Here is a 15,000-nt window from a genome sequence, read left to right on the forward strand (position 1 = left end):
CGTTTGGTAAACTAATCTCTCTTGGGGAGTGCGAAGCGCATGCCCGAATCATCTCCATCTACCTTTCATCATGATCTCATCCATATGACACTCGAGTAACCTCCCTTAAAAGTCTCATTTCTAATCCTGTCCTGCCATTCACCTCCCAATATCCTTCTGAGGGCTTTATTCTAAATCTACTAATTCTGTTGGATATAGTTTCATGTCCATACAGTAATACAGATTTCACTAAATTGATATATGGCCTGACTTTTATATGTAATTTCAGACCATTTGATTTCCAAATTTTACTTAACCTGTCCATTCTCTGATTTGCTTTTTTCAATCTTTCATTTAACTCCATTTAAATATTTCATTAAACTCCAGATATTACACAAATATATAAAATATAAAATGCAAAAGTTGGGAGGGAAAGACACAGACGGCAAGAAATTCAAGCACCAAAAAAAAAAAAAAAAAAAAAAAAAAAAAAAAAAAAAAAAAAAAAAAAAAAAAAAAAAAAAAAATATATTCAAGAAACCATGATTGATAAATTCCCCAAATAAGATAAAATGTTATTGGAAGGAAAAGCAAAGCAACACTTGTTCTTCCAAAAGCAGGGGCTACACCATGTTGACGTCAGCTGAAGATAACAATGAGGTTGGCAGATAAGATGATAACTAAAGCTCCTTCCACACGATGGCCAAATGCACGGGGGTGGACGGCAGGCACGGTTACCAATTTTGTGGGTGGGTGGCGAGAAAACCATCAAAGTGCCTGTGCCAATTATTACGATACTAGATGTTCGCGTTGCCCGACACAACTCTGACTACACTCTACCGTCAACCGGGAGTGTGTTCCAAATCAAAAGGTCGCCTGCCTATGCCAACTGCCTTCCGTGGAGTGTTTGATCTGGGTTTAGGGTTGTGGTGACCTGTCAGAACGTCCCTACCTAGTGATCGCTCAAACCTGTCAGAACGTCCCTACCTAGTGATCGCTCAAACTCAATAGTTTCTTTAGAGTCTGCAACCTTACCATATTTTGGGGCTGAGGATGGGGGATTTGAGGGACCATATAGGCCTACCTGCCGAGTCATCAGCAGTCACTACCTGGCGTTCCCTGGTCCTAGCTTGGGTGGAGAGTGGGTTTGGGTGCTGATCAAATGTATGTATACATGGTCAGTCTCTGAGGCATTGTCCTGCTACCTAGAGCACTGTCACTGTCCCTTACCTCTGCCATCCATAGACAGCCTTTACACACTGTAAAACAGCGAGTATTAATGGCAAATATCCGTGTCCGCCATGACTTAGTGTGGACGTGGCTGAAGGTTAGACTATTGCATTCTCTAATTTTTTCCTGCGTTTATTTCCCTCTTTTTTGTTATGTAATGCCGCATAGCTGAATAAAAAAACGAGTGTTCTATTGATTTACCAGTATTTCTCATAATCATGGCCTCTCTCTCTCTCTCTCTCTCTCTCTCTCTCTCTCTCTCTCTCTCTCTCTCTCTCTCTCATATTCCAAATAAATATTCTTACGTTGATTATCGTTACCATATCCATTTTCATTACCTTAACTGCTCAGACAATAGTAATTCGAGTGTTTCTTATCATTAACACAAAAAAACATATTAGTACGGCGTGAGTATGTATGTATGTATGTATGTATGTATGTATGTATGTATGCATGATGTGTATATATATATATATATATATATATATATATATATATATATATATATATATATATATATATATATATATATTCTTATCACTAACACAAAAACTAATATTAGTACGGCATGATTATGTATGTATGCATGAATGTATGTGTATATATATATATATATATATATATATATATATATATATATATATATATATGTGTGTGTGTGTGTGCGTGTGTGTGTGCGTGTGTTCGTGTACTAGCATATGGTATGTGTCAATAGATTCATAGATAAGCTGATAAACAGGTAGAAAATACTAGAAGATGGACACAATGTATATAATCATAAAATTTTCTACTGTATACATATAGCTGTACAGTATACGTAATATCTGCTATGTTATTTGCCTTTCCCCGAATTAAATCTTCAACCAACACGCTGGCATTATAAAACGCAACTGCTTTGAAACCTCCACCACCATCCTTACTTTAAACTAATATCTTAACACATGATTACTTTGAAGTTTTTTTCTCAGGAAATTCAATTTTTCCCTTATAAGCTTTTCTCCCAAAAGAGAAAAATAACCAGTCACTGATTCATTCATAAATCCTCATCCTTCTTTTTATCATTACTAGCAAGGGCAGTCCTGTTTAAAACCATCTAATAAGCTAATATTCCTCCAGAAAAAAAAAATCTAATTCCTCTACTAACCTAATCACAATAAGAAGTGATACAACCAATAACTCCGTGAAATGAATTTCAATTTAAAAGACTATTTTATTTTCTCTTATGTACAGATAAGTATAACTTAACCCTTGGTAGGATTGCTCTAATAGCAGATAGGAGTAGGCACACTTATCTGCCTACTAATAAAAATAAAGCAGGAGAAACAGAATGCGTAAGAGATAATTAAAAATAGATGAAAGAAAACATATTTTAGAAGCGTAAAGTAAACAAAAAATGAATGGCGTGGAGAAACAACTGGACGAAGAAACATTAGAAAAATATTGAGGGAAAATGATAGAAAAGCAGAAAACAGAAGCGATGGGTGAATAATAATGTGTAAAAACAATACGGAAAATTATTTATTACAGTAAGACAATTGAATGCAAAGTAGATTTCATGTTACTAAAACGACTGACAAAACAACGATACCCGGACCACAATTATTTATAATTTGAAACTGGCTACCGTAGTATGCGAAAATTTATCCATCAATCAAATGAGCTTTTTAATCATTAAAAACTTCTTGAAATATTACAGTAGACAGAATAATAAAGGAGGAGAATAAAGAAAAGGTAAAAATCCAATTCGCAGATCATTTTAAAATGTCATAAAAATCAAAATAATACTTCAAAATTCTTTCCTTCAACAACGGCCCCAGAGTTAAGTTAGAATTTTGAGAGGGGGAAATAAACGTAAAAATAATGATTTCATACAAATTAATCCTTCTGGACCCTTACATGCCATCGCAGTGAAAATTAACACGGCCCCTTTTCTCTTAATAGTGCCATCAAAATTTAATGAACTTTTTCCCCGGGAGTCGTTTTGCTTGTCCGCCCTCCGCTCGTAACCGCTAACGAGACAGGATGACTGATTGACTGGCCGTGATAATGACTCATTAGCAGATAAAGGGGAAAGAAGATACAACAGAACAAATTATTAAAAAGTCGTGTCATCAAATTACGCGAAAGTCCCACGGGGGGAAAAATGACTGGACAAGTGTCAAATGGTTCATTAGCTCCAAATAAATCATTGCTCAGAATTCGAACTATGGAACAAAGCTATATCAGATTTACAATTATTTTTCTCCCCTGGCAATTCCTGTGTTTGAAGTCTAATAACGGTTTTAATGTATTTTTATTCCATAGATTGAATAATTCACAGATAATTCTACTGGTTTGTTAAGTATTCTTAAAATATATGAAATAACTTCTAACCTTTTCATTATCATTTCTTAAGCCCATTGACGCAAAGGGCCTCGGTTAGATTTCGCCAGTCGTTTCTATCTTGAGGTTTTATATCAATACTTCTCCATTCATTATCTACTACTTCACGCTACTAAGCTTTTACTTAATCTTACAACAGACAAAAATTCCTATGGATAGTCAAAATTATCATGCTTAAAATCACACTTCTTTAATTCTATTTCATGTGTTTGAATGACCTTAACACAAGATGGCATCAATCTTTTTAACAAGAATAAATGTTAAAATATACGCTGACACATATTGGATCGGTATTCAGGAAGCTACGCAAAAAGACGCAAATGAAATCGGTTTCTGTGAATGAGTTTATTTGCATCTTATATTCTTTTACGGGATATTCGACATACGGTTGGCTGGCAGTTTTACTTTAAAATTCATGCTATTCAGAAGGCGAGGGAAAAAAAAAAAACTGTTGAGGAGGAGGAATTACTCTGTGTCCGGAGGTAAATATGGCGTAGGTTCGTGGGACATGTAACTTCACTCTATAAATTACAAGTTAAACATTTAAATTTCATAGACTTTCAATCTATACACAAGCACACACACACACACACATATATATATATATATATATATATATATATATATATATATATATATATATATATATATATATACATATCCATACTAAATATATATATATATATATATATATATATATATATATATAAATATATATATATATATATATATATATATATATATATATATATAAATATATATATACTGTATATATATATATATATATATGTGTGTGTGTGTGTGTGTGTGTGTGTCTGTCTGTGTGTGTGTGTGTGTGTGTGTGTGTATTTTAAGAAATGTAGATTTCCTCTTCATGGCTTCCTGAGGGACAGTCCACACACCATGCAAAGCTAAGAGCCAATGTCTTGGCATTCAGTGGAACGTGTTCCCCCTCACGGAGCCTTTTAAGGTCTCCAATACCTAATTGCGGCTAAGCCGGCGTGGGATGTTACTTATCATAAAAGCCACCGGAGGGAAACATTAGAAACCCATTTGACCCGAGACTTATAAAAGGATAAATAGCGCATTACGGCCGCTGTTAGCTTTAAAAGTCTCTGATTATCGTTTCGCTCGTAATGTTCGCCTTCTTAGTTGGATGCTGCTTTTTTTAGTGTTGGTGCTTTTCTTGTTTTCGTTTTTATGTTCCTCAATTAATTTCAACTCTGAGGGAACAGGAGAGCAATCTTAAAATGGGCCTAGACATTTTAATGTCCACTATGGCGATGCCAAACCGCATTTTCCTGTAAGAGGCAATTAAGAACTTTTATAATATGCGCTTCAATTCTATACAAAGCTTTTTAGGGGAAAAATAGGCAATGATGGCATCTGTTACAATATTCTTTTCTAAATAAGTTAATACCCAAGACTTTCATTTACTTGCGATTCATAATGGAACCCGGATTGAAAATCAGCTTTCTTATGAAAATTATACCGATTTTGATAGTTTGGCATTAGTAGCACCAAATATTTATTGCTAGGATTTATTTCAAGATTTTTCAGTCATTGATAAAAGTGGAAAAAAATAGTATAAAGCATTACTTTAAGAAGGTACTTTCTATAGTAATAAAAACAAACTTTAGTCCATTTCTTTTAGCGAGGCATATTTGCACCGACTCGCAGCGGTGCCCTTTTAGCTCGGAAAAGTTTCTTGATCGCTGATTGGTTAGAATTATCTTGTCCAACCAATCAGCGATCAGGAAACTTTTCCGAGCTAAAAGGGCACCGCTGCGAATCGGTGCAAATATGCCTCGCTAAAAGAAATGGACTATAGTTTGCTCTGGGATTGTGAGATAATACTTTTAACCACAAGACTTGTATAGATAATCTCTCCTATGTAATAAAGAGCAAGTGTCTGGCTAGATACAGTATATGAATATATTTCTTTACCGTGACGCTCCGCTCTCCCCGTCCCTCAGATAGCGGAGAGAGGGAGTAGGCATACCCTTGTGAAAGGAGTGGGTGTATGTGTGTGTGCATATCTATCCGACCATTTAACCAATTTTGACGGGTCGCGTACACTACTGTATATAATTTCCTTGATGATCCACTTCGGAAAACCTCCCAGTAAAGTAAGTTTCTATAACGAATTCATTGTAAATTCCCTTCCAGAAATTCCCCCCTCCTTTACAGACAGCAGTATCAGTATTAATTAATCCCATCAAAGAAACCAGTAATAATAAAATACTCTTATTTCATAAGGTTCTCATTAAATAAGGCAGAACAAAAGGTCGAAAGCTGTTCTCCCAATGCTTCGGTTTCATCATTAATGGAACAAACGTAAAAGATGAAATTCAGAATTACAGGATCAAGGCTAAATTATGAAATCCACTTCCCAGCTCTTCGTCTTTTATCAACCCGCTTATCTATCTCCTCTTTCCTTTCTACCGTCACCATCGTGTAATTCTCTTATTCCTTCGCCCATTACTTATACTTATTCCTCATCTCCCAGAATATTTTCATCCCTTCCTACTCTTCCCTTTACCCCTACTCTTCTTCATCCCATTTCACCACTCCATTTTTATCCCTACCACATTTCCCTCTCCATTGCCTCCCCGCTCTTCCTATCTCAACCTCTTTCCTTCTCATTTTTTCTCTTCTCCCTCTTCTCACTCCCATCTTCTTTTCTCTTCTCCCTCTTCTCACTCCCATCCTCTTTTCTCTTCTCACTCCCATCCTCTTTTCTCTTCCCCCTTTCCTCCTCCTCGTTTCCTTCCCCCTCCCCTCTTATTTTCTCGTCCCCCCCCCTATCCGCCGCCTCCTTTCTCTTCCCACTGCCCTCCTCTTTTCTCTTCCCACTCCCCTCATCTTTTCTCTTCCCACTTTCCTCCTCCTTTTTTCCCCCCCACTGCCCGTCCCCTCCTCCACTTTTATCTTTCGACTCAACACCCCTTTTCTCTTGACACTTCCCTCCTCCTCTTTTCTCTCCCCACTCCTCTCCCCTTTTCTCTTCCCACTCCCTTCTTCCTCTTTTCACCTCCCACTCCTCTCCTCTCCTCTTGTCACTTCCCACTCTTCTCCTTCTCTTTTCTCTTTCCACTCCTCTCCTCCTCTTTTATCATTTCACTAATGTCCTCTTTACTCTTTTCACCCACAATCATCTTTTCTCTTCCCACTCCCCCACTCTTTTCTCTTTCCACTCCACTCCTCCTTTTTTCTCTCCCCATTCCACTCCTTCTCTTTTCTCTCCCCATTCCACTCCTCCTCTTTCCTCTCCCCATTCCACTCCTCCTCTTTTCTCTCCCCATTCCACTCCTTCTCTTTTCTCTCCCCATTCCACTCCTTCTCTTTTCTCTCCCCATTCCACTCCTCCTCTTTTCTCTCCCCATTCCACTCCTCCTCTTTTCTCTCCTCACTACAATTCATCATCTCTTCTCTCTCCACTCCACTCCTTCTCTTTTCTCTCCCCATTCCACTCCTTCTCTTTTCTCTCCCCATTCCACTCCTCCTCTTTTCTCTCCCCATTCCACTCCTCCTCTTTTCTCTCCCCATTCCACTCCTCCTCTTTTCTCTCCCCATTCCACTCCTCCTCTTTTCTCTCCCCATTCCACTCCTCCTCTTTTCTCTCCCCATTCCACTCCTTCTCTTTTCTCTCCCCATTCCACTCCTCCTCTTTTCTCTCCCCATTCCACTCCTCCTCTTTTCTCTCCCCATTCCACTCCTCCTCTTTTCTCTCCCCATTCCACTCCTCCTCTTTTCTCTCCCCATTCCACTCCTTCTCTTTTCTCTCCCCATTCCACTCCTCCTCTTTTCTCTCCCCATTCCACTCCTCCTCTTTTCTCTCCCCATTCCACTCCTTCTCTTTTCTCTCCCCATTCCACTCCTTCTCTTTTCTCTCCCCATTCCACTCCTCCTCTTTTCTCTCCCCATTCCACTCCTCCTCTTTTCTCTCCTCACTACAATTCATCATCTCTTCTCTCTCCACTCCACTCCATCTTATCGCTCCCCCCTCCACTCATATTTTTTTCCCACTCCAATCCTCCACTTTTCTTTCCCCACTCTACTCCTTTCCTCCACTTTTCTCTTCCCAATACACTCCTCTTTTCTCTCCCACTCCCCCTTCTTCTTCCTCTTTACATCTTCCTCTTCTTGTCTTACCACCTCCTCTTACTCCAACCCTCCTCCTGTCAGTCCTATTCTTATCACATTCGGCTAATGGAACGTAATCAATACATGAACGTCAGAGGATCGACGTTCATTCTGCTTTTGAACACACTGGACTTCTCGGCCATGAACACGGAAACCAGGTGAACTTACCTACCTACATACTGCAATATTGTGATCGCCTGAAATTCTTTTAAAATTAATGAGCATCATAGTCGTGAAATAAAGGTTTCAGAATGTTCTCCAATAAATGAATTATAAATAATATGTTTGAAGATGTTTTTTCATATAACCATTGAGCTAAAATTTGTGAAGTTACAATAAATTAACTAACAAAAAACCTATAAATCATGTATAAATAATAACAAAATCTGGTTTAACGAACAGTACCATACATACCAGGTACTAGGAACTTGTCAAAAATAATCAAAGAATAATAGATCTTTTTTAGATGCGTTTACAAATTCCTTATGAAGCTCATATGCAATTGTAGCTTTGCGAACGCCATTAAACACACGAGGCTGGAAAACATGCAGACAAGAACAATGCTTCTAGGATCTAGGCTATAGTAATCTATGCCCCTTAATCCAGTAATTGACGCAACGGGAGTTGCCGTAGTGGCAAATGTATTTGAGTATTACTCTGAATATTAAAGAAATACATTTAAAACATTAGGAATTCAAAAAATGACAGGAAGCAAAATCCACCCTCTCACACAGACTTACAGAAACAAGAACCGAATTCACGAGAAAGAGAATCTGTTATTTCCAGACCCTTACGAGGGAGAAGAAAAAATTGTAATTAGTTAATACACCCTCCCTTTGGCCAATTCGGACACCCTAATGAAACCCATAACCATTTCACCGTAAATTCTTCGGAATCGAAAGTTAAGAACCGGGAGAATATTAACTATTTAAATCCCGGAGTCTTTCTCGCCTTCCTTCCAACTTCTACCCAATGCAATGCGTCACCTTCGACCTTTTCATCCTCCGGCCGGGAGGTGGAAGAGGGGTGGATGGGAAGAAGGGAAGGATTTGGGGGGATGGAAAGACAGGTGGCAGTGATGGATTTTGGGGAAAGGGGATGGAAGGTAGAGGGGGAGACCTGAATTCTGCTGTACATGCGTACACAAAGTATAAGCAGTAGTCCAGAGCTAGTCGATAGAATTCTAAGCATTGAGCTTGTATACATGGAATGCCCCCGCCATTCGATAGACCCCGTTACGAGTGGTCTCGCTTTCTACACGAGGTTCGAGTCTTATTCGAGGAGTAGGACTGAATTCGAACTTTTTCCTAAAGCAAATGACTTAAGGGTGGTTTTGTGTCTGCAACTTGCCAAGTAAACAATCCACTCTTGCAGTTCACGATAGGATAAACATAATTATCCAGAGACTTTCGGATTTTTGCTACTTGCATAATTAATCCGATATTCACTCAGGATTTTTTCAATATGTGGAAAAATGGCCTTTCATGAAAACATAATCTAATGATTATTAAAATTTAGATGACTGATAAAGTTCACCCCGATTAAAACTTTTTAAAACCAAACCACTTGGGAAAGGGCTCCTTGCATAACAGAGCATATAAAGGTCTGAGATACAAAAAAAAAAATGCATATTTGATAAGCAAAAAAGCCTTAATGACAAACAAAAATAATTATGTGAAAGACAACGCCCTATTTGACATGCAAATAATGTCATCAAATAAATGACACATCTAATTGGTCACAAAGCACACATGACAACAATCACTATAGCACAAAAGCATAGTCTCTGCAAGAATCGAAATATTTTTTTCAAAGTAAAATGTTATTATTCACATAAGTTTTCTCTTGCGCAAATATTCCATCTAGATGGTGGGTTCCTGCGTGTATCTATTCATTTCGAAGCTTCATTACTTATGTCACGCCCTGCTATGGACGTACGATGGAATGCGGAAGAAAATATATGTACTGTATGTTTAATGAGCCACAAAACTACAAATACATATGTACTTACATAACTATATATATATATATATATATATATATATATATATATATATATATATATATATATATATATATATTTATATATATATATATATATATATATATATATATATATATATATATATATATGTGTGTGTGTGTGTAGAGAGAGAGAGAGGCGTGTTTTATTTATATATTTATATATATATATATATATATATGTGTGTGTATATATGTATATATATGTATATATGTATATGTATATATATATATGTGTATATATATATATATATATATATATATATATATATATATATATATATATATATATATATATATGTATATACAGTATATATATATATATATATATATATATATATATATATATATATATGTATATATATATATGTATATATATATGTATATGTATATATATATATATATATATATATATATATATATATATATATATATATGTATATATATATATATATATATATATGTGTATATATGTATATATATATATATATATATATATATATATATATATATATATCCTGCACTGTGTGTAGATAGGGTGTTATTCCTTTGCTCAAGCACAAGGTGTGTGAAATAGGATGTTTGACACCTCTGTGCGCCCCACTTCAATAGAGACGGGACTATTATGTCCAGTGCGCGTGAATGTGTTATACATTATACATTCCCAGAGAAAAAAATATAAGGATAGTGATAAAAACTTTTAGTATTGATAAAGTACTCTCTTTTATATCAGGGAAGTTTTTGTGTCGACTATTTGTACTGTCACTATTTCACATAAAATTTTATTTATCGTCAATTTGCGATTCAAGAAATGTCCAACTTTACTGCTTTAAGGGTTATATTTTGCTATTCGGACTTTTTTGTTTTCTTTTATCATTATATACTTTAATTCACAAGTTTATCGATTACCTTTATATATTTTAATGATTTTCCTATTAATTTCCTTTGACAGTTCTTCTTACTTATTCTAATCAATGAAGTTGTACTTAATTTTAGTTCTTTGTGATAAAGACACGCAAGTAATGTTTATTTACATACAGATTTTTCATACGGACAATATAAAAAATAAAATTTTTTTGACAAATCCGCATTTGCACTGGCAACTACAAAAATATGTTATTCATGAAATAAAAACCATTGGAAACGCAACATATTATACACAGAAACAAAAAGTAAACAACTAAAGAAAAAATTCAACTAAAAATACATCAGCAACACAGAAATACAGGAAAAACCTGTTAACAAATCAAAAAACGCATGTGCAGGCACACCAATACATATAAAGCTCCAAAATAAAATTGTAAGACTAAAGTCAATCAACCTGAATTTGCATGTGAAGGCAGAGCTCATGTTTAGACTAAAAAACGCGAGTTGGCACACAACCAGTTCAGACTGCTTGAAGGTACTTCTTCATACGCCGATACCATGACACTATTTACTTAATCGTCGTAACTATTATCCAACACGCTAAATGCTAATGGTAGGTTCAGCCATGTTTACCTTCCAGCCGAAATGCCATGACCATACCTTGGTACATGTGCAAACATGTCAATCATGTTTACATAATGTTCGAGCTTCTTTTCGTTATCTTCCAAAGGCAGTAATCAATATTTCAAAAGCAAAATTGGCACATTATGACTTTTAATGGCATTTGTTATAAAATAGCAAATCCTATACGAATTGTATTGGCGAAGCACGAACATCCACTGTCAACTTTTACTGGTGTACGCTACCCGCCAAAATTACGGCTACATATTTAGATAGATACGCATACACAAACACACGAATGTTAAACTCTTGCCACCAACTCATCCTCTCTTAACTATCATCCTTCTCAACAGTAGTTATACGTCCGGCCATGCCTCTGAGCGTCAGCGGAAAAAAAGAAAAAAAAAAAAAAAATATATATATATATATATATATATATATATATATATATATATATATATATATATATATATATATATATATATATATATATACATAAAAAGAGAGAGAGAGAGAGAGAGAGAGAGAGAGAGAGAGAGAGAGAGAGAGAGAGAGAGAGAGAGAGAGAGAGAGAGAATTTGCTCGTTTTCAATTAAACGATAGTCAACCATTATATTAAATTCGACCACGGCAACTCCCACTGTGTAGGAGGAACTGAGCATCTAAAGTGTTATGGTACATTGACGGATAGATAGAGGAATATTTCCCATTCGTGCAAACATATGAATAAAAGTCTAACTGTGTGCCAAGTTTAGCCTAAATCCTTTTACCACTGTAGAACCAATTGCAATGAAAACACAGACGCACTGCTGGATGGACAAAGGCGTAATCAAGACTAATTATTATTTTAACTAGCTAGGCTACAACCTTAGTTGGAAAAGAGGGATGCTATTAGCTAAAGGGCTCCAACAGGGAAACACAGCCAAGTGAATAAATGAAATAAGGGTATAAACACTACAAGAGATGTAATGAACAATTACAACAGTAACCTTAAAATAAATCTTTAATACAAATTATAAAAAAAATCTTTTATTATAATTCTATTTCTTTAATAAAATTGACGCAAATCAATAATTATATATCATTGAACAAATTAAATCGAAGCTCAAAATGGGAAATAGGACGTATAACTATAATCTTTACACTGCATATAAATATACCGGTTTTAATATTTCATAATTCACTTACGGAAGATATATTTAATATCAATTAATCCTATAACGACTAGAGTTGGTCTTTTTTCGTTGTACGAAAAATTCTACATATTAATACCGTTAGAATATAATTCCATTTTATGTGTTGCATTACGAAAGAACCTTTATTTCTCACGCAATCGAACTTTATAACAACTTAACTTATCATTTAGCAAATATACCTTAGAGGGTAATTTGCTTATGCTACTTCTGTTAATCTTACTGATAAACATAAAACTTTCTGATGCACAAAAAAGTCCATAAGTATAAAATTCCCGATTCCTTAATTATCTAATATATACCCTTATATACTATCCAAAATATCCATGTAGAGTATATACACAACATATGATTAAATTCCATATACATTGACCTAATAAGCTAGCATTCCCATACATATACATACATTATGTATGTCATGATTTTCTCTCTCTCTCTCTCTCTCTCTCTCTCTCTCTCTCTCTCTCTCTCTCTCTCTCTCTCTCTCTCTCTCTGTGCGTGTGTGTGTGCAACCAGTTATCCTTTTAACACCTTGTCTGACACGATAAATTTACAGCATATAGAAGACCGGTGTGATCTGGAGCGAACTAATCTCTACGGCTATCAAAGACGCCATTGGAATCAGGAGGAAAGAAACGTGGGGCAGAGTACCAAATGCAGCATGTTGGGTAAGGAGAGAAAAATCCCCTGTACCTTGTAAGTATGACGGTAGAGTTTAGACCCGTCGTTCAAATTTAGAAAAAAAAAATTCCTCGAAGAAATAAACCAAAATTTCTTTCAGTTAACATATAAAACTCGACATAAAGATGTCCTTATTCACAAGTTCAAAATGGAATGCAAAAGACCTGTAATGCACGTGTATTTCATACACACTCACATATTGTAATGTGATTGCCCATTTTTTCTCTCTATCTTTCTTTCTCTGGCTCCCTCCTGCACTGATATTAGAAATCCCTGTTTGCTTGTCAATGCACACTTCACATTGTTTAACATTTTATGTCATTGTCATCCTTAACCGTTTGTATATAAGCTTGTGAAGGTCCATTAATAAACCAGTTATGTCCAGACCTTCTTTCTGATAATTCAAGTTATGTTAAAAAAGTTATAGATCATAAAAATAAATATTCCACTTCTCAAGGTTGATACTGTGTCGATTTTCGTTCATGTCGATCTTTACCGGATTATCTTAACTTGATTTTACGACATGCATCGGTGTTTACAAATTCTTCTTCTAATATTAATTAAGTAAATATGAATTTAAACTGGCGACATTTTACCATACGAAAGTTTCTCCTTTACGAAAATTGCCAATATTACTTTTTAACTTCATCTGGAGATTCATCAAGCGTAGTTTATTTTAACAGAAATTCAACATTATCAGTCTTTGGATGAATATGTAGTATATAAAATAGAGGTAGAACTCGAGTTCAAACTTTGGGTATATACTTTAATACAAATAAAAAATTTATAAACAAATTAAAAATAAATTGGCTAATCATACCATAACTGCTGTTATAGTATCGTTTTATAAGATGTGAAAAATCATCAAAATAGACCACGACTGCAATTAATACACATATGCAATACAATTACACGACACAATAAACAAAATACTTCACCTGAAAGAAAGCCCCTAAAACATTTCAATAAATTTCCGTTTAAACTTGTTTTATGGAAAACATTACCAATTTTAACAATAAACCCATGACTGTATCCTAAATGAAAAACCATGTTATATATTCAATCTACACAAAAACACATCGAGTGTAACCTTGAAAGAATATAACATAAGCTGCTCATTGGTCTGTTTACCAGAATACTGTGGGAATGTTTACACCTGTGAATATAATTAAAGATCTAATGTCCTTCGACGTGATTATTTCTAAATCGAAAGTACAGTAATTATCATTATCAAATTACAAATGAGGTTCAAAGCCAGGCAGCATTACCTACGTAGTCCACACTTTTGAAGTTACTTTAGTTCTACCGTTTATTATTATCATTGTTATTACTGGCTGATCTACAACCCTAGTTGGAAAAGTAAGATGCTACAAGCCCAAGGGCTCCAACAGGGAAAAATAGCCCATTGAGGAAAGAAAATAAGGAAACAAACGATAGGAGAAATAATGAACAATTAAATAAAATAATCTAATAACAGTAACAGCATAAAAAAACATATTTCATAAATAAACTATAAAAAGGCTTATGTCAGCCTGTTCAATATAAAGACATTTGCTACAAGTTTGAACTTTTGAAGTTCTACCAATTCAATTACCGATTAGGAAGATCTTTTCACAACTTCTAGAATACTGTGTAGTATTGAGCCTCATGATGGAGAAGGCCTGACTATTAGAATTCACTGCATGCCTAGTATTACGAACAGGATGGAATTGTCCGGGAATTATGAAATATTTTATACAACAAACATAACGAACTAATTGAGAAACGGTGCCAGAGATTAAAATCTACATCAGGAATACAAAATTTAATAGACCATAAGTTCCTGTCCAACAAACGAAGATGAGAATCAGCAGTTGAAGACCAGAGAGAAGAACAATGC

The 15,000-nt window shown here is 35.2% G+C and overlaps 2 protein-coding genes across 4 annotated transcripts in view; both read right to left on the reverse strand.

Moving 5' to 3' along the window:
* LOC137627652 (uncharacterized) overlaps nucleotides 1-15,000 on the reverse strand; it is an 830,137-nt gene that overhangs the window by 633,170 nt on the left and 181,967 nt on the right. The gene's annotated exons all lie outside the window — the stretch shown is intronic.
* LOC137627188 (golgin subfamily A member 6-like protein 6) lies at nucleotides 7,004-7,555 on the reverse strand. Its single transcript, XM_068358265.1, has one exon. The coding sequence runs from the start codon at nucleotides 7,553-7,555 to the stop codon at nucleotides 7,004-7,006; it is 552 nt and encodes a 183-aa protein (XP_068214366.1).

The sequence above is a fragment of the Palaemon carinicauda genome, chromosome 35 (genome assembly GCF_036898095.1).
Source record: "Palaemon carinicauda isolate YSFRI2023 chromosome 35, ASM3689809v2, whole genome shotgun sequence".
NCBI classification, from domain to species: Eukaryota; Metazoa; Arthropoda; class Malacostraca; order Decapoda; family Palaemonidae; genus Palaemon; species Palaemon carinicauda.